General features: G+C 36.8%; 1 protein-coding gene across 1 annotated transcript in view; it reads left to right on the forward strand.

The window, feature by feature from the left end:
- The first annotated feature begins 2571 nt into the window (after nucleotides 1-2571).
- Nucleotides 2572-23468, forward strand: part of LOC150109066 (uncharacterized) — a 236356-nt gene continuing 215459 nt past the window's right edge. Inside the window, exons 1-2 of the mRNA XM_090405267.1 lie at nucleotides 2572-2699; nucleotides 20620-20651. Of these exons, the coding sequence (XP_090261393.1) occupies nucleotides 2636-2699; nucleotides 20620-20651 (96 nt within the window). The 5' untranslated portion in view covers nucleotides 2572-2635. The remainder of the gene's footprint in view (nucleotides 2700-20619; nucleotides 20652-23468) is intronic.

Below are 23468 nucleotides of genomic sequence, written 5' to 3' on the forward strand. Positions count from 1 at the left end.
AAATTTAGAGGACATATTGCTAAGGTTGCTGAGGTAGTCCATGAGATTTCTTGGCAATTAATGAACATATTAACAAGTAGAAATGAGGAGGTTGTCGTTCCTCTTTATAAGGCCTTGATACTCCCACATCTGGATTACTGTGAGCAAGTCTGGTCCTCTGTATTTCTTGGGGATTAGTAAGCAGTGGGGAGTATTCAGAGGCAAGTGACCAAGATGGTGAGTAGTCTGTGGAATGTTCTCCATGAGGATAGATTGAAGGTGTGTGGATTTGCAGAAGTGGGTTGGTAGCAGTAAAAGAGGGGATATGATAGAAATATTTAAGTTGCTTAAAGGATTTTATAGGATAGGAGCATGGGAAATGTTTCAGCATTTGGCTAGAGGGATCAGAACAATGGGTCATCCTTGGAAATTGAATAAAGATGTGGTTAGTAGGTGTGTGAGGACTAGATTTTTTTGCTTGGAGAGAGAGTAACGAGCTTCCATAGTCATTTGTGAGTGTTTTTTCTGTTAATGGGTTCAAGGAGAGGTATGAAAGATTGTGTTGATAGATTTTGTTTCCAGCGATGATTCTTCGAATTCCATGGAAGTGCCGTATAATAATAATAATAATAATAATAATAATAATAATAATAATAATAATAATAATAATAATAATAATAATAATAATAATAATAATAATAATAATAATAATAACACCCCCGCATATATATGCTCAATAATTTTAATGACTTAATCCCCAAGATAATTAAGAATAAAATTTTAATATGGACACAACTAGTTTCGTTGGTAAGCCAACTTCGTCAGGTGTCGAAGTACAAAGATATATACAAAAAAAGACCGACAGAAACATTACACACCACAGCAATAGAGCTATCATCTTTGAGAGCTATCAAAAAAACTCAGTTTTTTTTTTTGATAGCTCTGTTGCTGTTATGTGTAATGTTTCTGTTGGCCTTTTTTGTATATATCTTTGTACTTTGATACCTGACGATGTTTGCTTACCAACGAAACTAGTTGTGTTCGTATTAAACTTTTATTCTTAATTATCTCGGAGATTAAGTCATTAAAATTATTAAACATGTTTTTGAATTCATGAATCTGTACACAAATATATATATATATATATATTCCATAATGCAAAGCACATCTCCTTGCAGGCATGTATGATGCTATGCATTAAGGCAAGAGCCACTACACCGGTTTCGACCTTTATTGAGGTCTCGTCAGTGGGAGCCAGACCCTGAGATACCAAGATTGAAGTAATGCAGAACTTATAAATTTTACCTATACGAGTTGCCACAAGGTTCTTTGACCTTATTAAATAAAGAACTCAGGATGAGAGATTTAGGGTTTTTACTTTGGGTATATTATACGTTAAAGATACCAAGCAATTTTATAAACTTGGTTTTAATCCTTTTTCCCAAGTAAGCAAACAAGCAGGTAAGTCAAGTTTGAGCCTGAAGTATTTTCAGGTCTGAGGCAACTCGTGGTAAAGGTGGAGTAAGCTCTAATCACTTTCCTTAGTGTCTCCCATGATGCAAAGCACATCTCCTTGCAGATATGTATGATGCTATGCATTAAGGGAAGGTCCACTACCCAGACCGGTTTCGACCTTTATTGAGGTCTCGTCCGTGGAAGATAGACCCTGGTCTGCAAAGTGTGGGTTCTAGTCGACTTACTTGAGGTTAGAGGACGAAAATCCAGAGTTTCAGAAAACAAAAGCCCACTTGCCTGTGTCAGAGATGGACTAAATTGGGAATTGGTCGAAGTAGTGCTTCTAAAAAGTTCCTCTAGGTGGCGACTAGAATATAAGTTAGGTCTTTCTTCAGTTGGCCTAGTTTTATCAATGCAAATGCAAGATGGCGACACTATGCCCCACTATAAAAAAACAAACCAACTAAAAAAGGATATAGACAGTCCTGGGCCAGATATTTCTGATTGACTACCGGCGGAAATTGAACTTCCTACTCAGTCTTCAAATGCTATAATAAAAGGCGCCATAGGATTTTTATTTGGAAATAAAATATTTTTCAGAATTGCGTTTTCCCTTAAAGATAGACTTTAAAATTTTGATTTAAAATTTTTAATATCTCTTTCTCTTTCTCTTCCTTTTTTTTTTTTTTTTTGTTATTTATGATCAATGTTTTTGTGTTTTATTGAAAATGAATCGGCTGCTTTTTACTTTTTCTATCATCATGATCGTTAGTTTTGTTTGACTGGTTTAGAAATATTTCTTTTAAAAAATCCGATAACGTATTCCCCCCCCCCCTAGACTTAAAAATAAATTGATTCAGTCTGCTTAATAAGAGAGAGAACGTGTTCCTCGTGTTTTGCATTTGTAAACTGATAGTCGACAGACTCGACACAAAATGGGCCAAAAAATTTCGAAATATGGAGCTGAAGGTCTTGAAAATCTTTTCTTTTTTTTTATTTATATGATAAAAGCATTTTTTTAATAATAAAAATTTTTTTTTAACACACAAAAAAAAACATTGCACACACACTCCACGAGAGTGCGCTATACAGTAAAGCGTGTAATGAAATCAAGTGGATTTGTTATTTTAAGTTGTTTTATGCGTTGTTTATGATTTTTGAGTTTTTTTAGCAGAAGATTATTTTCTTATTTATTAGCACAATGGGAAGACGCTCTATTAATACCACTAAAAGTGGGAAATATATGAATCCCACTGATCAAGCCAGTAAGTCTTCTTTTAACACACAAACATCTCACTATACACAAATACAATTTATAATTTCCAACATTGGCTAATTTATATAATACAATATCATAGATGTTATCATTATCATTACCGTATTGTAACGAATGTGTTCCACTACAACTTCACAATTGTTACTGTGCTCCCTACGTTGCTTTGTGTTCTTTAAGTCAACACGATGAGGTGATGTCTTTGCAGTTATGTGTGTTTACACACCTAACCTGAATTGATTACGGATACAATAATTGTTATTAAAATACGCGATTTTAGTGGTATAATTGCTTTTATGTTTTCTCTAGACATCTTCATGGGATCAGAAGTCATTTTGGCTTACGAAATATTTATTATCTCTTTCCAAATTCCTTGTCGGTAGACCCGCAGTCCTTGGATAATGCAGTCCTTTTAGTGATTATTTACCCTCGGAAAATTTAATTTGTTTTCGTGCTCTTTTCAACCTCTCACTTCTCCATGTTATAAAATTCCCTCCCGTTTCTGTGCAGACCCCCCCCCCACCAGCCAACTGTATATCTGTATATATTTACATATTGCAAACATTATTGTAACCAACTTAACACATTAAAACACATTTTCCAGAAGTAGTGTTTTAATTTGTGAAGTTTATTGTGAGAATTATGTCTGCCATATCCCATCCACATTCCTCTCTATGTATGATAACTTCAGAGGCTTACTTAATCATATCTGGACTGCTACACACTACTGTGCATAATAGTTCAGATATGAATGCCTAATTTCATTCATTAATTCACTTTTGCCTGATTTTTAACTCTCGGTGTAATAGTTGTGCACACAGAGAAATATTAAATTGTTTATCCCCACTCATTAGCATCCTTGTTATAGTGGTTCAACAGTGAATAAGATTTCATTCTCCCCTGTCCACTTTGCTGGTCTTCAGACCATAAGTTTGATCCCCACTATGATATGGATATGGATTAGTGGAATATAAATGTATTTAGGCAGCAGGGAATTTTCATCACCTGGTTCAAAACCACCACTCCACTTACTGAAAGTCTAAAGTTCATTTTTTTGCTTTAATGGAGTAAACAACACAATGAAATTATTGTTTAAATGAATATGTGGATCACTCATTAAATGAGATCTGGAGTGGGAGGAATCAGTACTCATGGTTGTTGACAACATTAATGACCATCTCCATTAAATTAGAAAGAATTCAGGTGTTGTTCAACATCTCAGTGAACAGTGGGTTTTAGTTTAATGCTAATTAAACCTAAACATAAATATTTCAAATTGAATAACTTTTTGGTTTAAATCTTCTGAAATTATAATTTATTCATTGCTAATAAGCTTTGTTTTTTCTTATCTTATATCAGTTTCTGTGATGATTCAGAAATTAGAGTTTAGCCTTGAACAATTAACCAGTTGTTTGTCCTTGGTGCAACAGATGATGTTGCATGTATTCTAATGATAAAAAATACAACTTGCATTTATATTTCAGATTGAACACTTTCTGAAGTCTGAATTTAGTCATTTATGACTAATGTGACTTAACAACACAACTGACTCATAACTTATTCACTGAAAGTCATTGAACACATGCAGATAAACACAAAACATGTTTTTAATGACAGACATTATTGTGTTGTGTTGTTTTGTCTTTGGCTGTAATGTCTGATTCAGTGCATCATGCGAGATTTTATGGTATGTCTGGTAGAAAGTGGATGGTATCAGACTTCACTCTTCCTTTAAAGTATTAATTTCTTCCACTAATAAAAGAGTGGGATCCTTGACTGTATCCTGTTCTGCATTCCATTTCATCCAAGATGTCATTTAGGTTCATATCAGGGCTCTGCTGGCCAGTTCAATTTGTGTGTATGTGTGTGTTTGTATAATGCTGCTTGGAAAGAAGTCAATGGACATCATAGTATGAGGAACAAACAGCCATGCCTCCTATCTTAATAAGATGTAGGATCTCCTTTCACTGTGATGATTACAGCAATCCTATAAGGCATAATTTCCACAAGTGTACAATAGCAATCAATGGGAATTTTAGATCATTTTTCCTGTAAGCATGTATTGAGGTCCTGGACTGTTGTGGGATAGACATCCTTACCTCACTTGATGCTCCAGTTCATCTTATAGATGTTCAGTTGTCATGCTGAAAGACAATAGTCAGTTCCATAGAAATGCCACAAAGTAGTAAGCATTTCAATGTTCAGATATCTCTCAGAGTTCAATGCTCTTGGCACCACAAGCAGAGGTTAGGTCCAAAGCCAAACCAGGAAAAACAGGACCATATCATCTCACTACACCACCTCTGAATTTCATAGTTGGGTTTATGCACTCTGGTAAGAGACCATCACTGGGCATCCACTACACCTACCATCTGCTCAATAGAGGGTGTATTGTAATTTGTTGTTCCATAACAGCTTTCTAAGCTTCTATGTCCCACTGTACATACTCTTCACGCCACTGAAGACAACTCTGCATGTTGGTTCAGGTAATGTGGGACTTGCATATTGTGGGTCCTACTATGGAAACCCATGTTGTGAGCCTTACTTATGAATGTTTTTGTGTGTTCCAGTCAATGCCTGGAACTCTGCATTCAATGTGTCAAATGGAGTTTTTAATATTATTTACATATATTACATATTACACTGTGGGTAGCACTTGCAGTCGACTCCCTGCACTTCCATCTCAGTGTGGTGTCACCGATTGTTGACCTGGAATGTCGCAACTTGTCAACAATTTGCTGAACAGATAGGCCTGCAACATGGTATCCAATCACAATGCTTCTTTCAAACTCCATCCAGTCACAATGCCTCTCTCAAGCTCCATCAGTTCCCTTCTCACAGCCATTTTACCCAGATACAGTTGCACTGACTTGGGAGCATCATGCCGGCCTGGTTGGCCACGTGGTTAGCGTATCCACTCTCCAGCAAAGGGCTGCGGATTCGAATCCTGCTGTGGGCATGGATGTTTGTGATTGTCTGTGAAAACAGTGGCAGGCAGTGGATGGCATTGGTGTGGATGATGGTGGTAGTTGTGGTTCACTGTGATTGGTGGATTGAGATGGAGAGCTGTAGAGTGGGCCTTAGTGAGTCTTTGGACTCCTTAGAGGTGTCACATAATTATTCAGGCCTCCATGGAGTCAAAAGACTCATCGTGAGAAGTCCTTCTCACGATGTGTGTTAGGAAACACAAAGTCTGTCACTCCTTGAACTCATTGACCGTTCTTGCTCTAACCACTCTCTCAGGCAATGCATTCCATGGTTCAACCATCCTCCACGCAAAGAAATCACTCCTCACCCTCTTGCTCACAGCTTCCTTTCGTAACTTCCAGGGATTCCCCCCCCCTTCTCATCGCTCCTTCCTGCCGTTCCACCAAGCGAAAGAACTCCCTGATGTCTACCCTGTAACTGCCTCTCAGCAGTTTAAAAGTCTCGATCATATCACCTCTCCTCCTATCCACCAAACTTTGCAGTTCATATTTCCTCAGTCGATCCTCATAACTGACATTGTACAGTCCTGAAACTATCTTTGTTATCTGCTTCCACAGTTAATTTATCTCCTTCAAATTCTGGGAACCAAATTTGAGAACAATAGTGTAAGTGTGGTTTGATCAGGATCTTATACAACGGAATGATAACTCTCTTATCTCTGCAGGTCAGCGTCCTCAGTATTGCAGCAGTCCTCTGGGTTACCTTCACCACCTTTGCAATATGCTCCTTGAATTTCAGTTTTCTATCAGTCATCCCCCCCCCCCAGATCTCTTGTCTTCCCTACTTCCTCCAGTATAGCTCTTCGAAACAAGTATGCATCCTCCCATCGATGGATCCCAAACTTAAAGACTTTACATTTTGTTGCATTAAACCAACATCCCCATTCATTAATTGCCCATCTATCTAGTTTATTCAAATCCTCAAAAGCTGCCACATCTGCACTATTACTGATAACCCTTCCCAGCTTCACATCATCTGCAAACAACTAAATATCTCCTTGCACTCCATTGACAATGTCACTGATATAAAATCAATCATCACTCCCAGATCTCTTGTGTCCCCTACTTCCTCCAATCGAGTATGCATCTTCCCATCGATGGAACCCAAACTTCTTATATTATAATAATAATAATAATAATAATAGTACTCCTCTAATTTATACCAGCTACAAACATGTGACTCATTACATGGCATGATGCACCTTGCCCAAAGGGGATGTCCATTCAATTCTATTTAAGCAGTGTGTGTGTGTGTGTGTGTATCAATCCTACATACCAGAGGTCCCAAGACCTATAACATGACAGTGTCTTGTGTGGGGAGGTCATTCAAGAGAAAAAAAAAAATCTGTAAAAGTGTCAAACTTGATCAGATGTTTTGAAAATATCTAGAGTGACTACGTATGCCTCTCCAACTCTTTCTATGCCTGTTTTTAAAGATAGCTATGTTAATGTACAGGAGAAAATTCCTTTCTACAGGAGAAAGTCTCCTGTAGAAAGCAAATGGCAGTACCAATGTTGGTAATCAGTATTTAAATGATGGACTGAATGTTTGGACTGAATTAGACACTTTTATTTAATGCCTTGTTGAACCTCCTTTAGGCTGAATTACAGCATGTGCAGTTTGACATAGATTCCACAAGGTGTTGGATAGCATCTACAACATACCAGATGTTCATCAGACAGTTGTTTAACTGGCTCAGATTTAACAGAAGAGGATTTTGCTCCTGGGTCTGTTTTTGTAACACGTCCCATTCATTCTCAATGGGACTCAGATCCAGGCTTTGTGGTGGCTAGTGGAGTCACTGTCATACCCACTGAACCACTGCTGAACAATTCTTGCACAATGGACAGTAGCACATTGTTGTCCATGAAGCAACTGTCACCTACTGGATAAAAAGTCAACATTGCAGGATGGACTTGATTGGCAACAGTGTTCAGATATTCCTTGCAACACACCAGACCTTCCAGCAATATCAGGGAATCCATTCTGTACCAACAGAACATGTCCCACACCATGACACAATTTCCAGAACCTTGAGTTGTGTTTACAAGGCAAGCTGGATGCATTGCTTCATGGGTTCCTGCCAAACTCGCTACCTATCATTGGTACAGAACAAGGTGTACCATGACTTGTGAGACCACACGACTTTTTTCCTACCTTCCAGTGTCCAGTTACAGTGTTCCTGACACCGCTGTAGATGAACTTTCTAGTTTTTCGCAGAAATCAGTGGTTTCCATATAGGCATGTGACTGCCAATATGATCAATTCCGTGTGTATAGTTTGGTGAGATATGGGTTGTGAACAGCCTTTATTAAATCTTGGATTAATTGCTGCACACAGGAAGTTCTGTTTGTCTATACAAGCCTTCTCAGACAACGGTGATCTCGTTTCTGACAGACTGTCTTAGGACCACAGTTATGCCTCTTAGACTAGCAATGTGGGTTGTTTTTCCACTGATTAAGCACCTGGAATATCTCACCTTTTGAGAAACCAGTAAATTCTGCTGTTTTCAAAATCATGGCTCCAGCCAGACATGCACCTCACAATAAGCTCTTTGTCGAACTCTCAAAGATCCTTTGTTTTTCTGATTGTGATCAACACTGTTGATGATTGCTGACCAGCAGCATTCTTAAATAGTTGCCTAGAATATGTGGTGACACACACATTACTAAGTATTTTGCATATATGCTACGTAAGTGATGTTTATGTACATCTGCATAAAGGATTCTAATTCAGTAACCAGTATTGATACTGCTCTCACATATGGAGTGGGGGGGGGCCCAAAAAGCTCCCTCAAAATGCTTGACTCAATACAGAGGAGAGCAGTTAGTTATTAATGACCCATCTCTTTAACAACTCACTCCCCCACTTTTGCACAGACGTTTAGTTTCTGCTATATGTATATTCTACAAATATTTCTATGGGAAATGTTCATCTGAAATAGCATCAATAATTCCCCCACTTAGTACTAAGTTTGTTGGAACATGTGCAGCTGCTGCTCAACATCCCTTCACAGTGCACCTTGAAACCCACAGAGCAAGTTTCTTTTCCTCTTTCTTCATCCCTGCAATTGCTACATTGTGGAACAGTCTTCTCCCTGTTGTGTTTCCCAAGGAATATAATATACGGTCTTTTAAATCAAATGTAAACAAGTTCCTCCTTTCCCTTCCCACTACCCATATACAGTACTAATGCACTTCAGGTTGATCAATCAACCAACCTCTTGTGTATGGGCTCAACATTAAAAAAAGAAAAGAAAAGTATGTGTAGATAGTAAAGAAGCTGGTTGTTGATCTTCTTTATCACTTTCAAGAGTATTGAGGTAATGCCTGAAAAACAGTGTGCATTACCTCTTGTAAGGTTTCTGCAGTCTCTGATGATAACAAAGAGGCTGTAGCAAATGCAATCATAAAGTACTAATAAAAGGTATGGGCTAATGAGCAGAATTTGGAAATTGTGTGTTGTATTCTCATAAACTCTGCATTAATTGATCATTTGTGAAACTTTTTTGTTTCAAATATGAAATAATGATGAATTTATAATATCTTCTATTTCTATAATCAGACCATTGACTTGTTTTAATATTTCAAATATTAAAAGTTATTACATGCCATTTACTTTAACAAAACTTGATATTTTAATGTCTATATCTTTTTCCTCTTCATATAATAAATAACATCCTAGATATTTGAAAATTTTTACATCATCATCATCATCATCATCAGTTGTTTAGGTTATACTCTGACTGCACTTTATGATTAAGTTTACATTATTAATAGTTTCCTATCAACAATTTTTCTCCAAATCATTCTATTGTCCACTTTCCAATATTGTCATACCTAACATTTCCTTATTCTATGGCACTTCTAAACATTTTATTTTTATTATTTTATTTTATTTGTTACACCTCCAAGGAGTCCAAAGACTCATCACAGGAGGACACCAACTGTAGAACTCTCCGTCTCCACCACTACACCGAACCTCTACTACCAATCAACTACAACAGTGCCATCTACTGCCCACACCACAACCTGAAGATTCTGAAGATAATATTTTATTATCTATCACTATTTCACTTCTTATTGGGTTTTCTCCTTTGAAAGATATTATTTTTGTTTTCACTTTAGATATTCTCATGTTATATTGTTCTGAAATTTAATTTTTTTAGTAATCTTTGTAAATCATATTCTCGTGTAGCTAATACAATTTGGTCATCTGCAAATAATACTGTATTTATCTTTATTAGTGGATTTGTTTGTATACCACATGGGTTTTGCTGTTTTCAGATTGTTATAATTTTACTTATGTATATATTAAAAGGTAGAGGTGATAGGGTAGGTACATCCCTGCCATGCTCCTCTTAAATATGTCTTTCCATTCTGATATTTGTTCTAATTTGACTGCAGTTTTATTTCCTGTATTTCAAAGTATTTCTTCAATAGGCTGTAATAGCTGGTTTGGTTTATTTAAACCAGCTAATATTTTAAACAATTTTTGTTTGTTAATTTTATCCAAGGCTTTTTCTCCTGGTGTTTAGGGTTGTACGTTGATTCTCCAGCATCATGTTGTTTAAGGAAATTGACAACATAGATTTAGATAGTAAGTAAACATTTTTAATTATTACTTCCTATAAGAGGCTTTTTCACAATCTCTAAAGATTCAAGACTTATTAATGGTATTAACAACACCAAATGCATTATTTTATAAAAAGATGTTTTATTAACTTGCTTATATTTCACTGAATGTCAAATCAGCATAATCAGAGACAACACAACATGTATATGTGACAGTGAGTAAGTTAAACAATACAATTGTAATGGACAAAAGATCTCAAATCCTATTTGGCACCCTCTAATGTTGTAGGAGAAAAAAAAAATACAGTTGTGTGCGAATTACTCTTAGGATATTAATCTCCCAAATTTTTGGCAAATTCATGCAACCATATTTATTCAGGTTAGGAGAATTCTTCATAGCCATGGCTGACTCAAAAAATAATCTTTTGGATCTGTGATGACTTCTAAATAGCACATTGGCTTTCTTCCATCTAATTCTGTGTGAAAAGGTGTCCAAAGCATGGTCTGCCAGTCCTGACTTGCCATAATAACGGTAGTGAATGTATTTTTTATGTTCTTCTTCCAGACGGACGTTAACAGATCTTCCTGTCCTCCCATAGTAGGCCAAGTCACAGTCACAAGGAACTTCCATACACTCCAGGGTGTGTGCTAGAGGGTGAAGTTTATCCTTAGGCGAGCAGATCAGAGTTGCTAATTTAACATGAGGTTTGAATGTGGTGCGAAGGCCATGTTTCATTAATACTTTGGCTATCTTTTCTGATGTACCTCTGACATAGGGAATAGAAATGGTAATGTTGTGTTCCTCTGTATTAGAGGAGGGAGAAGTAATGGGGCTGTGTAGTATTTTATCTATTTTGTAGGAATGGTAGCCATTTGCCAAGAAAGTATGGCATAGATATTTGAGTTCTGTGGAGAGAGCTGTATCGTTAGAACAAATGGCTCTGTGTGTGTGTAAGTGTTTTTAAACTGTTTTCATACTGTTGAACTGAATGATGATGCAATCGTTTATGTAGAATATTTTCCTGTGTGTGTGTGTGTGGTTGGCTTTCTATAAATGGAAAAAGATAGTGATCCATCTTGAAAGGCAGGTGACTAATGTGTCAAGAAAAAGTAAACAGTTATTAGATTCTTTTTCTTCTTTGAAGTGGATTTTGGGGAGTTGGCAGTTTAGGTAAGTGACAAACGCATCCAAAGTGTCTTTTCCTGGGGCCAGATGGCAAACACATCATCAACATAGCTTAACCACACTAGGGGCTTGTATGTAGCTGTGGTAACTACTTTGTTTTCAAAGTGTTCCATGTAAAAGTTTGCTAAGGGGGGGGGGAGAACCCATAGCATTACCATTAATCTGTTTGTAGATTTTTCCTCCCCATGTAACCTGCATATATAATAATTCAAAGATATCAGGAGTAAATTTAGACTTGATCAAATCAATAGTGTCTATAAGTGGTACATTGGTAAATAAAGAGGTGAGGTGACATTGAAACTAACCATTATGTCTGAATTTTTAAGGATATGATTTTTAACTGGTGATTTGAAATGGACTGAATTTTTACTTACTGGCAACTCCTCTACAAAAGTAGAGGAGTTGCCAGTAAAGGCAGCAAGAGACTTGGTTAACTGTTGGGCAAGTTTATACATGAGGCTATCTATGCTATCAACTATAGGGTGTAGGGGGATATTAGATTTGTGGATTTTTGGTAATCCGTAAATGCAGGGTGGTGTAACATGAACCAGTTTTATTATTTTGATAATTTCTTTTGGCCAGGAAGTCACTTTTTTTCAATAATTTGCAGTCTTTTAAGATAGTGGTGTCTCGATCTGTAATTTGATATGTTGAACTGTCACAGAGGAAATCTTGCATTTTTTTTGTTATAATCATCTTGATCTATGATACTGTTGCATTTCCCTTATGAGCTTTTCTAATAATAATTTTTTTTATTCTTATACAACTTTTTTAGGGCTGTTTCATTATGCTTGCTATATCTAAACGCACATTATTAGCCATTGCAGGTGGAAGATTGTAGATGCCCCGTTCTACCTTCATCATGATTTCTAATTTTGGAATTTGTTTAGGTATAACAGCAAAGTTATGCCCCAGACTGAGAGCATTCTTGGCTTCTTCAGTGAGCACTTGTGATGATAAATTTACGACCACGTGGTCTCATCAAAGTTGTTGGATCATATGTTGATGCTGTTGTAGGATTTCATATTTCCTCAGGTATCTGCTTTTTTACTTTTGTGAAGTCTTTTTTTCTGCTGCAACTTCAGAGATGTAGGACATTCTGAAGTCCACATTTCAGGATTTAAATTTCAGAATTTTAAATTTAAATTACATTTCAGGATCATCTATAAAGGGCACATACATTTTTTTTTTTTTTTTTTTTTAAATTCTCTTCTCTTTACAATTACCAATTTTAGAGTAAAATTTAGTCTATGCAAGATCAACCTTATCTGAATCCATTTTGTTCTTTTATTGGTTTGTCCTCTACAATACTGCTTAGCTTCTCTTTTAATATTCCTGCATATATATTGTCCCTTGCATTTAGTAAACTAATTCTCTCATAGTTATTGCAGTCGTCTTTATTTTCTTTTTTATTAATTGGGATTACCACTGCTTTTTTTCCCAAGAGTTAGGGTTTAACTCCAATGTCACCAGATCTTAAATTTTGGGATTCAAAGGCACTTCTTACTATATGAATTCGCATATATCTTTGATCTTAAAGTGAAAGTGATCCTGTAACATCTGTTTGGCCTGAACTCAACTTTCTTTTCTTTAAGTTTCTCCCTTCCCCCATATTTCCTAGCCTTTTCTCAGGTATGCTTGCATAAATCTTATCAGGAACACTTGATAGAAAACTTAATTCTTACATTCTGTTTTATTTTCCTTTTTATAGATGGGTACAATGAGAACTATACTTCAGTCATCTGGAAATCAGCTCTCAGACCAGTCCTTCAGATTTATTTTGATATTTATTAACAAATTAAAAAAAAAAATCAGCTAATGCCTTTTTATTCCCGTATATACAGGGTGTTCGGGATAAATTTGACAGTTTCGTAAGGAAAAAGAAAATCTTCTTTGTATCTATTAAATTTAATGAATTGACAAAAAAACATTACAGGCAGAGTTAATTACAATACTATCAACAAGATTTACTCAAAATAACCACCATTAGCATCGATCACAGCTTCAATTCTGCTTCGGAACCTCGAACAAGCTGATGCTACAGTCTCCCTGGGAAGGGCCGCAAAAACTGTTTTAATTTTATCCATTAACTGGGCTTTTGTATTACTGGAAGTGCGATTGGTGTCTTTTTCAACTGCGCCCCATACAAAATAATCCATGGGGTTAAGGTCTGGGGAGTTTGGAGGCCAAACATTTGGACTGGTGAAGTCGTAGAAATTTTCAGACAACCATTTTTGACTTTTCCCAGAGGTGTGGCAAGGGGCCGAATCCTGCTGCCATACATACGGCCTACCATTGGCTACCCTTGTTATCCAGGGCTTGACTATACTTAGCAACTCCACGAACAAAGCCCGAATTCCAATGCCAGGGTTCTTCAACACCTGTTCCTGCAGATTTGCGAGGAATTCTGCTGTACGAACGCAATCAGATCGTCTGCTAGGGATCTTTCTTCTTGCTACATCCTCGTAGTCACCATTGCAAGTCTCTAGTTCATGCCTGATTGTTTTTACTGTATTCAGGGAGCATTGGGCAGCAGTCGTAATATCCTTATTTTGATGGCGGGCACGAATCATCATGATACAAGTTATTCTCTTCCATGATTCAGGTGGGTTCCAGCTATCCATCCTTTCTGACATCTTGTATATGAATGAAGAAGGGTCCAAACTTTTAAATGAAGAGAAGTGTGTGTTAATACATGTAACTTACGGAAAAATATAATTAATTATAAATATGTCAAATTTATCCCGAACACCCTGTATAGGGAGTAGGCGAGGCCGTTTTTAGCCCTATCTAACTTTTGGAGACTGAGTGGGCAGTTCAATCTCCAGTGGTAGTGGGAGATGAATTTCATCACCTAATGTGAGACCACTACCCTGCTTATTGGATGCCTGAAGTGACTTGAAGAAATTCCATGTTTGGTCTAAATTTCCTCTAGTCGGCAACTAGAGGAAATTTTTCTAAGCCTTTTTTTTTTCAACCGGTTCCCGAGTTAGTCGATCTCTGGCACGTGCAAGAGGGTTTTTCGTCCCATAAACTCAAGAAAATCGACCGTAATGTCTGAAATAATGTGGGTTCTATGGTCGATTTTCTTGAGTTTATGGGACGAAAAACCCTCTTGCACGTGCCAGAGATCGACTAACTCGGGAACCGGTCGAAAAAAAAAAGGCTTAGAAAAATTTCCTCTAGTCGCCGACTAGACTCGAAATCAAGTCTTCTTTCATGAGGCTAAGCACCTTGGTGTGCAAATGCCACATTCACTGAGCTACACAATTTATATAAACTTAGAAAAAAGTGTTGTTTTGGAAACCAGCAATATGATATACAAGTACTGTACAACATTTTATTATAGAAATTTGATTCCATTCCATTGATTTTTAAAGTTCCATTGATTTCAAAAGAAGCATCCTGGAGATAACACATTTTTGGTTGATGGTGCAAGCCACCATGCAGTGCATTGTTCATTAGGGGAGTGATCAAATACTGTTTTCCTGTTATGAAAGGTTTCGCTCACTGTTTCAGCTACTTAGTTCCCTGCAATTTTTATGGTCATTCATTCTACCATATCAACTGATTCAACCAAAGCAGTTGATATGGTAGAATTACTGAGTGAGCACTTTGCAAGAGTATATATCATCCATGTGGTGACATTGCAGAAATGGAAGAACAAACAGCTTATACGGGAATTGTGGTGAATGAAGTGGAGGTGAATAGTCTATTACAAAACCTCAATGTCAGTTCATCTGCAGGATTGGATGGTATACTAGCTTGTGTCATATGAAAAGCGGCTAAAGAATTGTCAGTGCCTTTGACCATTTTGTTTAATTTGAGTCTCGGGTCTGGGTTAGCCCCAACGGAGGTGGAAAGAGGGGAAAATAGTTCCACTGCATAAGGGAGGTTCCAAGACTGCTGTTGAAAATTACCAGCCGATCAGCATATCAGGAATTGTTGTCAAGGTCTTGGAGAAAATAGTTAAGAGGAAAATACAAGATTGGATAGATGAAAATGGGATACTCTATGGGGGAGAGCATGGTTTTGTGAAGAGTAGATCATGCCTCAGTAACTTGCTCACGTTCTATAACACAGTGACGGCTGAAATGGATAAGGGTAATGGGTTTACAGTGATTCTACTGGACCTTGCTAAAGCCTTTGATAGGATACTACATGGAATTCTAATAAGTAAACTGCAGCATATGAGAATGGATATAGGGTTGGTGAGATGGATAGGAGGGTGGTTGATGGAGAGATATCAGAGAGTGGTTTATTCAGGAGTAGAGTCCAAAAAATGGCCCATGACTAGCGGTGTGCCACAGGGTTCTGTTCTTGGACCGCTACTGTTTAATTTGTTCATTAACAATATAGGAAAGCATCTGAGAGGAACTGTGCATCTGTTTGCAGATGACGCAAAGTTAGATAGAGAGCAATAGTGAATGCTCATGATGTCAAAATTTTGCTGGATGATTTGGATAGTTTGGAGGACTGAGTTAAGGAGAATGGATGTCAATTTAATGTGGAAAAATGTAAGGTTTTGCATTTTGGGATGAAAAGATTAGCAGCAGTATATCACATTGGTGGAACTGTACTCCAGGAGATTGACGAGGCCAGGGATTTGGGAGTGTTGGTGAGGGAGTTGAAGTTTAGGGGACACATCGCAAGTGGCAAAATCAGCTCATCAAATCACTTGGTTGCTGAAAAACACTTTAACGAGCAGAGATAAACAGGTTATCATTCCTCTGTATCGAGCCTTGATAACACCCCATCTAGACTACTGTACCCAGATATGGGTGCCAGGGTTTCTTCTCGATGAGGTGGAGATGATCCAGAGACGAGCGACCAAGATAATAGCAGGACTATGGAATGAACCTTATGAGAACAGGCTGAAGATTTGGGGGCTGCAGAAATTGGTTGATAGGTGGAAAAGGGGTGATATGATTGAGACATTCAAATTACTTAAGGTTTTCTATAAGATTAATTCAGAAGATATTTTTAAGAATAGGACTGGTAGTGGGAGGACTAGGAGCCATCCATGGAAGCTTGGTAAGAGTGTGGCTAGCAAGGGTGTTAGAGCTAGGTTTTTTACTTGGAGAGTGGTAAATGATTGGAATAAGCTGCCCAAGTCTGTTGTGGGTGCCATGACTGTAAATGAATTCAAGGAGAAGTTTGATAGATACTGTGTGAATGTTGAATAGTTGTTCTTGACATGATGTTGGACCTCCCTTGATGAGTCTAAGGACTCCTTGGAGCTGCCCGTAATAATAATTATACAGGAATACCTCGATTATCGCAGTGATTGTTGCCACGAAAAATACCGCAATAATCGATTCTGTGATAATCAGGATAAATAATGTGTAAAATGGGTGATCATTGCCAAGGATTTTTCAAATCTATTAATTAAATTTTATATATGAAGTAAAAAAGAAATGTGTTAAACGTGTTAAGTAAAAAATGAAGGTTCATTTAGAAAAACAAGATTATTCTTTAATCTTTATTTATATATAAGGAGTATATACAGTACATACAATTATTCTTTCTTGGATAAAAATTGGTGTGGAGATGTCTGGTGGAATTTTTTCTTTCTTTTTTCTTCGTATAAAACTTGGTAGCAATGGATGGAATTTTCATTTTCCTGACGAACTTTCATTGATCGCTCACGATTAGGATCGCCATTCAAGTTTTCTTCTTTAAAATTTCAGCAATTCTAAACATTTCATCCATTTCTTTGAGGGTAAATTCCTTCAGTTACATGTCAATTGTTCGTCATTATCATCAATTTGAGCATCGTAAGCACGTTCTCTCTCGAGGTTAAGTAGGTCGTCATCATCCAGCTCTTTATCATGTGACTGTAGCAGATCCTGAACATCACCTTTTTCAATTTCTTTTAGTCCTAAATCGAAGCCAAGCTTAGTTATGTCATTGATAACACAGGTTACTTCATTTTCAAATCCTTTAAAATCATTTGCACAATGAGGAATAATCTTTTGCCACGCCGCTCTCAGGTTGCTGGACATTACTTCACTCCTCCATGACGTTACTTCACTTGACATTTTCAATGCAATTTTTGATATTGAATGCCTTCCAGAATTCTGTCAAAATCATAGCTTCATCTCCTGTAGTCTTTTCTATTGCTTGTGAAAAAGTTCTTCATAGGTAATATGCCTTAAAGGATGCGATTACACCTTGATCCATTGGCTGGATGATGGAAGTGGTATTAGATGGTAAATAAATAACTTTTACATTTTTGCACAAATCATTCAGTGCTGTTGGATGACCAGGTGCATTATCTAATATCAACACGATTTTAAAATCTAGATTTAATGACTTGCAGTACCTTTCAGTTTCAGGACAAAAACAGTTTTTAAACCAATCCTCAAAAATAGTTTTTGTCATCCAAGCTTTTCTATTGAATCTCCAATGAACAGGGAGAAGATTTTTATCTAAACTTTTAAGCGGGCGAGGATTTTGTGAACGATAAATAAAGAGGGGCTTCATCTTGTAATCTCCAGAATCATTGCCACATAGTAAAAGTGTTACACGCTCCTTCGAAACCTTGTAGCCAGGCTGTGATTTTTCATTTTTTGCTATATTTTTGGCATTTTTTTCCATAATAAGCCGGTTTTGTCAGTATTAAATATCTGATTAAAAAAAAAAAAAATCAGCTAATGCCTTTTATTCCCTTTACAGGGAGTAGGCGAGGCCTTTATACCCTATCTAGCTTTCAGAGACTGAGTGGGCAGTTCAATCTCCATCGGTAGCCAATCAGAGATAGCTGGCCCATGTCTATCACTAATTATAGCAGCCGCCGATGAAGAGGCTGGCAAACAAGTGCTGCCATCTCTTGGTACCTAACCCTAATAAGATATTTTACTGTCTGAAATAATGTGGGTTCTACGGTCGATTTTCTTGAGTTTACGGGATAAAAAACCCGAGTTTCCGGGAGGAAAAACCCGCTTGCCCGTGCCAGAGATCGACTAACTCGGGAATCAGTCGAAGAAAGGCTTAGAAAAAAGTTCCTCCAGTCGGCGACTAGACTTGAACTTAAGTCTGACTTCAAGCCACCAAGCGCAGAGGACACAAGCGCCACTTCCACCGAGCTACCAGGCCTTCATACCGATGATCAGATGAATATCTGATCATCGGTATAATTTCCTTCTTCAATGATCTGTTGCAATTCACCAGGAAAACTAGCCGCTGCTTTTTCATCAGCACTTGCAATTTCACCTTGTATACGAACATTATGAATGCTTGATCGCTTTTTGAACCGATCAAACTCTGAACTTGCCGAGAAAGTTTCTTCCACTACTGACGGCGAATCATTTTCGCTTTCTAATTGTTTTCTTTTTCAAGTTTCAAACAAATTCAGTGCTTTTGTTTTTATAGTTATTTGACTAAGAGGAATTCTCTTTTGGTTACAATCTTTTATCCACACATCAGACTCTCTTGCCCTTTTCAATCATAAGTTTGGGACCCAGACGAGGTCGATGCACTTTGTCCTAGTTGCTTATAGTTTGCAGCATAGTCTGAAATATGGCAAACAGTTGATTCATTTAGACCGTACTCTCTTGTAATTTTGGCTTTGGTTATGCCTGCTTCATACTTATTTATTATATGCAACTTATCTTCTAAGCTGATCACTCTACGTTTCTTCTTGATAGCTGTAGACTTGATATCGTCCTTGTTTCTTTTAGCATTCATTGTAGGGGTAAATAAGAAGAGAAATAAATATCCACATGTACTTCAGGCAAAGTCGGACAGTTACTGGTGAGTGGTGAGCAGGTGCTGTCGGATAAAAATGAAGCACTACAAGAGACCGATACCTGGAGAGTGGCGACTCTAACTGGTTGCATATGTAGTGGGCTACATTTCGCAGCCGCGATAATTCGGATTTGGAGCGCTATAATTGGAATTTTGGTATCAAATTATAAACTGCGATAATCGAGGTATTTCTGTATATTACTTCAAGAAATAGCTAATGTTTAATTACTTCCTGAAAGTATAGATTGTCAGTGGATTGTCTGACTTAAGGAATTCAATACAAACACATTTTTCTGTTTCCCTTCCCCTACTATCTGTCTGCTCAATACAGTCCAGTAATTTCTCTTCTTATTCGCCTTTATAGATTTTTCTTATGCCTTAAATATGTCCATTCAAGATCTTACCAGTAGAAAAGTGTCATTGCTACCATCTCTGCTACAAAGACACTTTCCTGCAAAGGCAAGTGTCAGAATTATAGTATATCATATGATCTTATATGTAAAATTTACCATCTGTCTCTGGTGACTGGTCTAGAATTCCCTCAATGACTAGTACTTTCTTTCAGTGAATTTTTGCCAGTATCAAGTTAGTTGGTACTGGTTGGTGATTAGTTACACTCTAAGAGAGTAATATTTATTAGCATGAAACTTATTGTGCCATATAGATAGATAACTGTTATAAACACACAAAGTTTGCAGTATGATATATAGCAGCATTTCCCTACCACTGGTCCACAGTTCTATATTTAATATAATTTTATCCCAAGGTGTAGTTTTTGAACTAGGAAGCAGTGGTATATAGGATTTATAATGGCTTTAGTTGTCGTCTTTCAAGTACACTACCCACAGAAGGTTGTAAACCTGTAGTACATTAGTGGAATTCATCTACCACCTAAAGACAATTACAAATGTCTATGTCCATTACAATCATTTTTGTGGGATTTGGTCTAAGTGATTAGCATATCCACTTTCCAACTAACAGGTCGGAGAGCAGATATATTAATCACCCGGCCAACCAGGCTTGCAAAGACTGAATAAGTATTGAATAAGTTTAAGGACATTGTTGGAGTGCATTTCTTTCATGTGAACTGTAGTATATTTAAAGCTTATTATTAGGAGCTTATGATTTTTAAATCTTTCATATATGGTGTATTATTACTCAACCCTCCCCTCAATAATCACAATTAATAAGAAATTGGGATTGATATATTTTTTTCACAGTGTACTTAATATAGTTTGAGTTTGCAGTTTAAAATGCAGTCATGCAGGAGTGGACTTCATTAGTTTGTTTGAAAATGTCTCTTTTATATATATATATATATATATATATATATATATATATATATATATATATATATATATATATATATATATATAAATAATGCATGTGCTAAAAAGAAATTGGTTTATTTTTAGGGAAAGAAGCAAGAAAAAGGGAGCTTAAAAAGGTATTTTGCTTTTTTTTTTTAAATTTTTTTATCACACACACACATTTAAAGTATCAGCAGTTGTATAATTTTATAATAGTGAATAATGTATTCTACAAAATTTAACACAACAAAAAAACCTCAGTAAATTGAGATTTAAATAAGCAGAAAGCAAATGTAAATACTATTACTAATCTCACACAGGAGGTTGCAATACCTAACATGTCAGTGCTGTGTGTTGTGTGCATGCATTTTCAGTGATCTTTTATCACCCTTATGGGAACACTTCCATGTTGTCTGTAAAATACATAAATTTCATTAGCACAAATGCAGCAGATTTATTATTATTACGGGCTACTTCAAGGACTCCTTAGACTCATCGGGGGGGGGCTAAACATCATGTTAAGAACTATTCCACATTTGCTCAGTATCTATCATATTTTGCTTTGAACTCATTCACATTCATGGCCCACATCAGACTCTATCAACCTATTCTACTCATTTGCCATTCTCCAAGCAAAAAACCTAGTTCTAACACCCTTGCTGACTACACTCTTACTCAATTTCCATGGATGGCCTCTATTTTTTCCACCACCAGACCTGAGAAATTTCCTCTGAATCTTGTAAAAACCTCTCAGTAATTTGTATATCTCAATCATATCACCTCTTTTCCTCTTATCAACCAGTTTCTGTAACCCACAAATCTTCAATCTGTTCTCATGAGGTTCATTCCAGACCTGCTATCATCTTGGTCACTCACTCACCTCCAAATCCTCTCCATCTCATCACCAAGAAACCCTGGCACCCAGATCTGCACTCAGTAGTCAAGATAGGGTCTTATCAAGGCTTGACACACACACACACACACACACAATTTAAAGTATCAGCAGTTATATATATATATACCACTCACTCCACTCCACACAACCACTCAGCCAGCTTGGCTGGCTGAGTGGTTAGCATATCCGCTCTCCAGCCAAAGGGCTGTGGGTTCGAATCCTGCCATTGGCATGGATGTTTGTGATTGTCTGTGCAAATAGTTGTGGTGGTGGTGGCCGGCAGTAGATGGCATTGGTGTAGTTGTGGTCAGTTGGTCGATTGAGTGGTGGAGACAGAGTTGTAGAGCAGGTGCCCTCCCTTGATGAGTCTTTGGACTCCCTGGAGGTGTCAAATAATAATAATGTATACATATAGGAAATAAATTTTATTATAGTGAATAATGTATTCTATAAAATTTAACACATCAGAAAATATAAAACAATAAGTTGCAGAGCATTGAAAACCAGATATCTGAAATAAAGATGTCATCCAGTCAGAGTTCCATGTTCTGTGGTTAGTCATTAGATTCTGAACAAACACTGAGTTTTAATTTTTTCATCATCATCATCATTATTATTATTATTACAGAACTCCTCATGGAGTCAAGACTCATTGTTACTTTGTTTGGTTGAAACTTATAGCTGTTTAAGAAAACTGATCTTTGCATCTCTTTATTTGTTAAGAAGATTTTTTAATTATTTGAAAAAAGATGCTATATTAAAACATAAAATGTTAAATAAAAAATACATTTCTCAGTTTTATTGCAGTAATGAATGTTATTAAAACATCTAGATTATCATTATTAAGAGAGATCTCCATCTAACAGGAATCCATTTCACTCACGCATCACTCAATGATAGGAAAATCTAGCCTTTGTCCTCTTCTTGACAGCATTCATTCTCATCTTCTAAGGATGTCCTCACATCCTCTCCCCCACTCTCCATAAAATGAAAAATTCCATCTACTGAAATTCTGTATAACCCTTTCAGAAGTTTGTTAGTCTCAATCATATCCCCTCCCCCTTTCTCCTGTTTGCTAGTATCTACAGCCTAAAAATTCTCAATTTCTCTTCATAATCACAATTCTACAATCCTGATATCATTTTTGGCACTCTCTCCACTGTATCAGAATCACCACAGAAACCAGACCTACGCACAATAGTCCAAATAAGGTCTTATCAAGGCGTAGTAAAGAGGGAGGCAAAAATGACTTCCTTATCTTTACATGTAAAGGGTTTGTTTCAGCATTGCAATTATTCTTTAAGTTGTATTTATAATATTTGCTATATGATCCTTGAACTTCAATTTCCTGGCTACTAAAACTACAGATCCCTAGCCTGATCAGTTTCTTCAAGCATAAACCCCCAATTGACATTGGATATCTAATCACATCAAAGTGCATAACCTTACATTTATTAACATTGAATTGATAGCCATTTTCATATGCCCACAATTCTAGCCTATTCAAATCATTCTGAAAGTGCTACAATGCCATTATCATACAGGTTGAATAACAGTTGGCCAAGGACTGGTCATGCAGTTTTTTACCTTTAATCTTGCAGATTCTTATCCATGCCAATAGTTTATAATCCAATCCCATATTTATGCAATAGTCTTCCATGCTGTATTCTGTCAGAAGTTTTTAGAAATCCAAAAATATCATGGTGTGTCCATTCTCCTTGTCTCAGTGGTAACATTATTTCAGAATGGGAGCAAGTTGCTAAAACATCACCTGTCCTTAGTAAATCCATGCTGTTTGTGGCAAAGTAGAGATTCTCTGTCAACCCATTTCTGAATGTGAGCCCTAGTCAACTTTTTGAAAATCTTCACCACCACTCCTGAGATACTGATTTGTCACTAGTTGGATACATTGGTTTTTGCATCACTCTTGTGCAATAGGATTACCATACATTCTTTCCACTCCTGTGGAATCTTCTCTGTTCTGAGACTCAAATTATATAGCCTGGTCAAAGGAATAGCCAGTTCCTTTAGCATTCGTGCTGATATCCCATCAGTTCCT

The sequence above is a fragment of the Typopeltis vanoorti genome, chromosome 2 (assembly GCF_054136105.1).
Source record: "Typopeltis vanoorti isolate ZY-2024b chromosome 2, IOZ_Tvanoo_1.0, whole genome shotgun sequence".
NCBI classification, from domain to species: domain Eukaryota; kingdom Metazoa; phylum Arthropoda; class Arachnida; order Uropygi; family Thelyphonidae; genus Typopeltis; species Typopeltis vanoorti.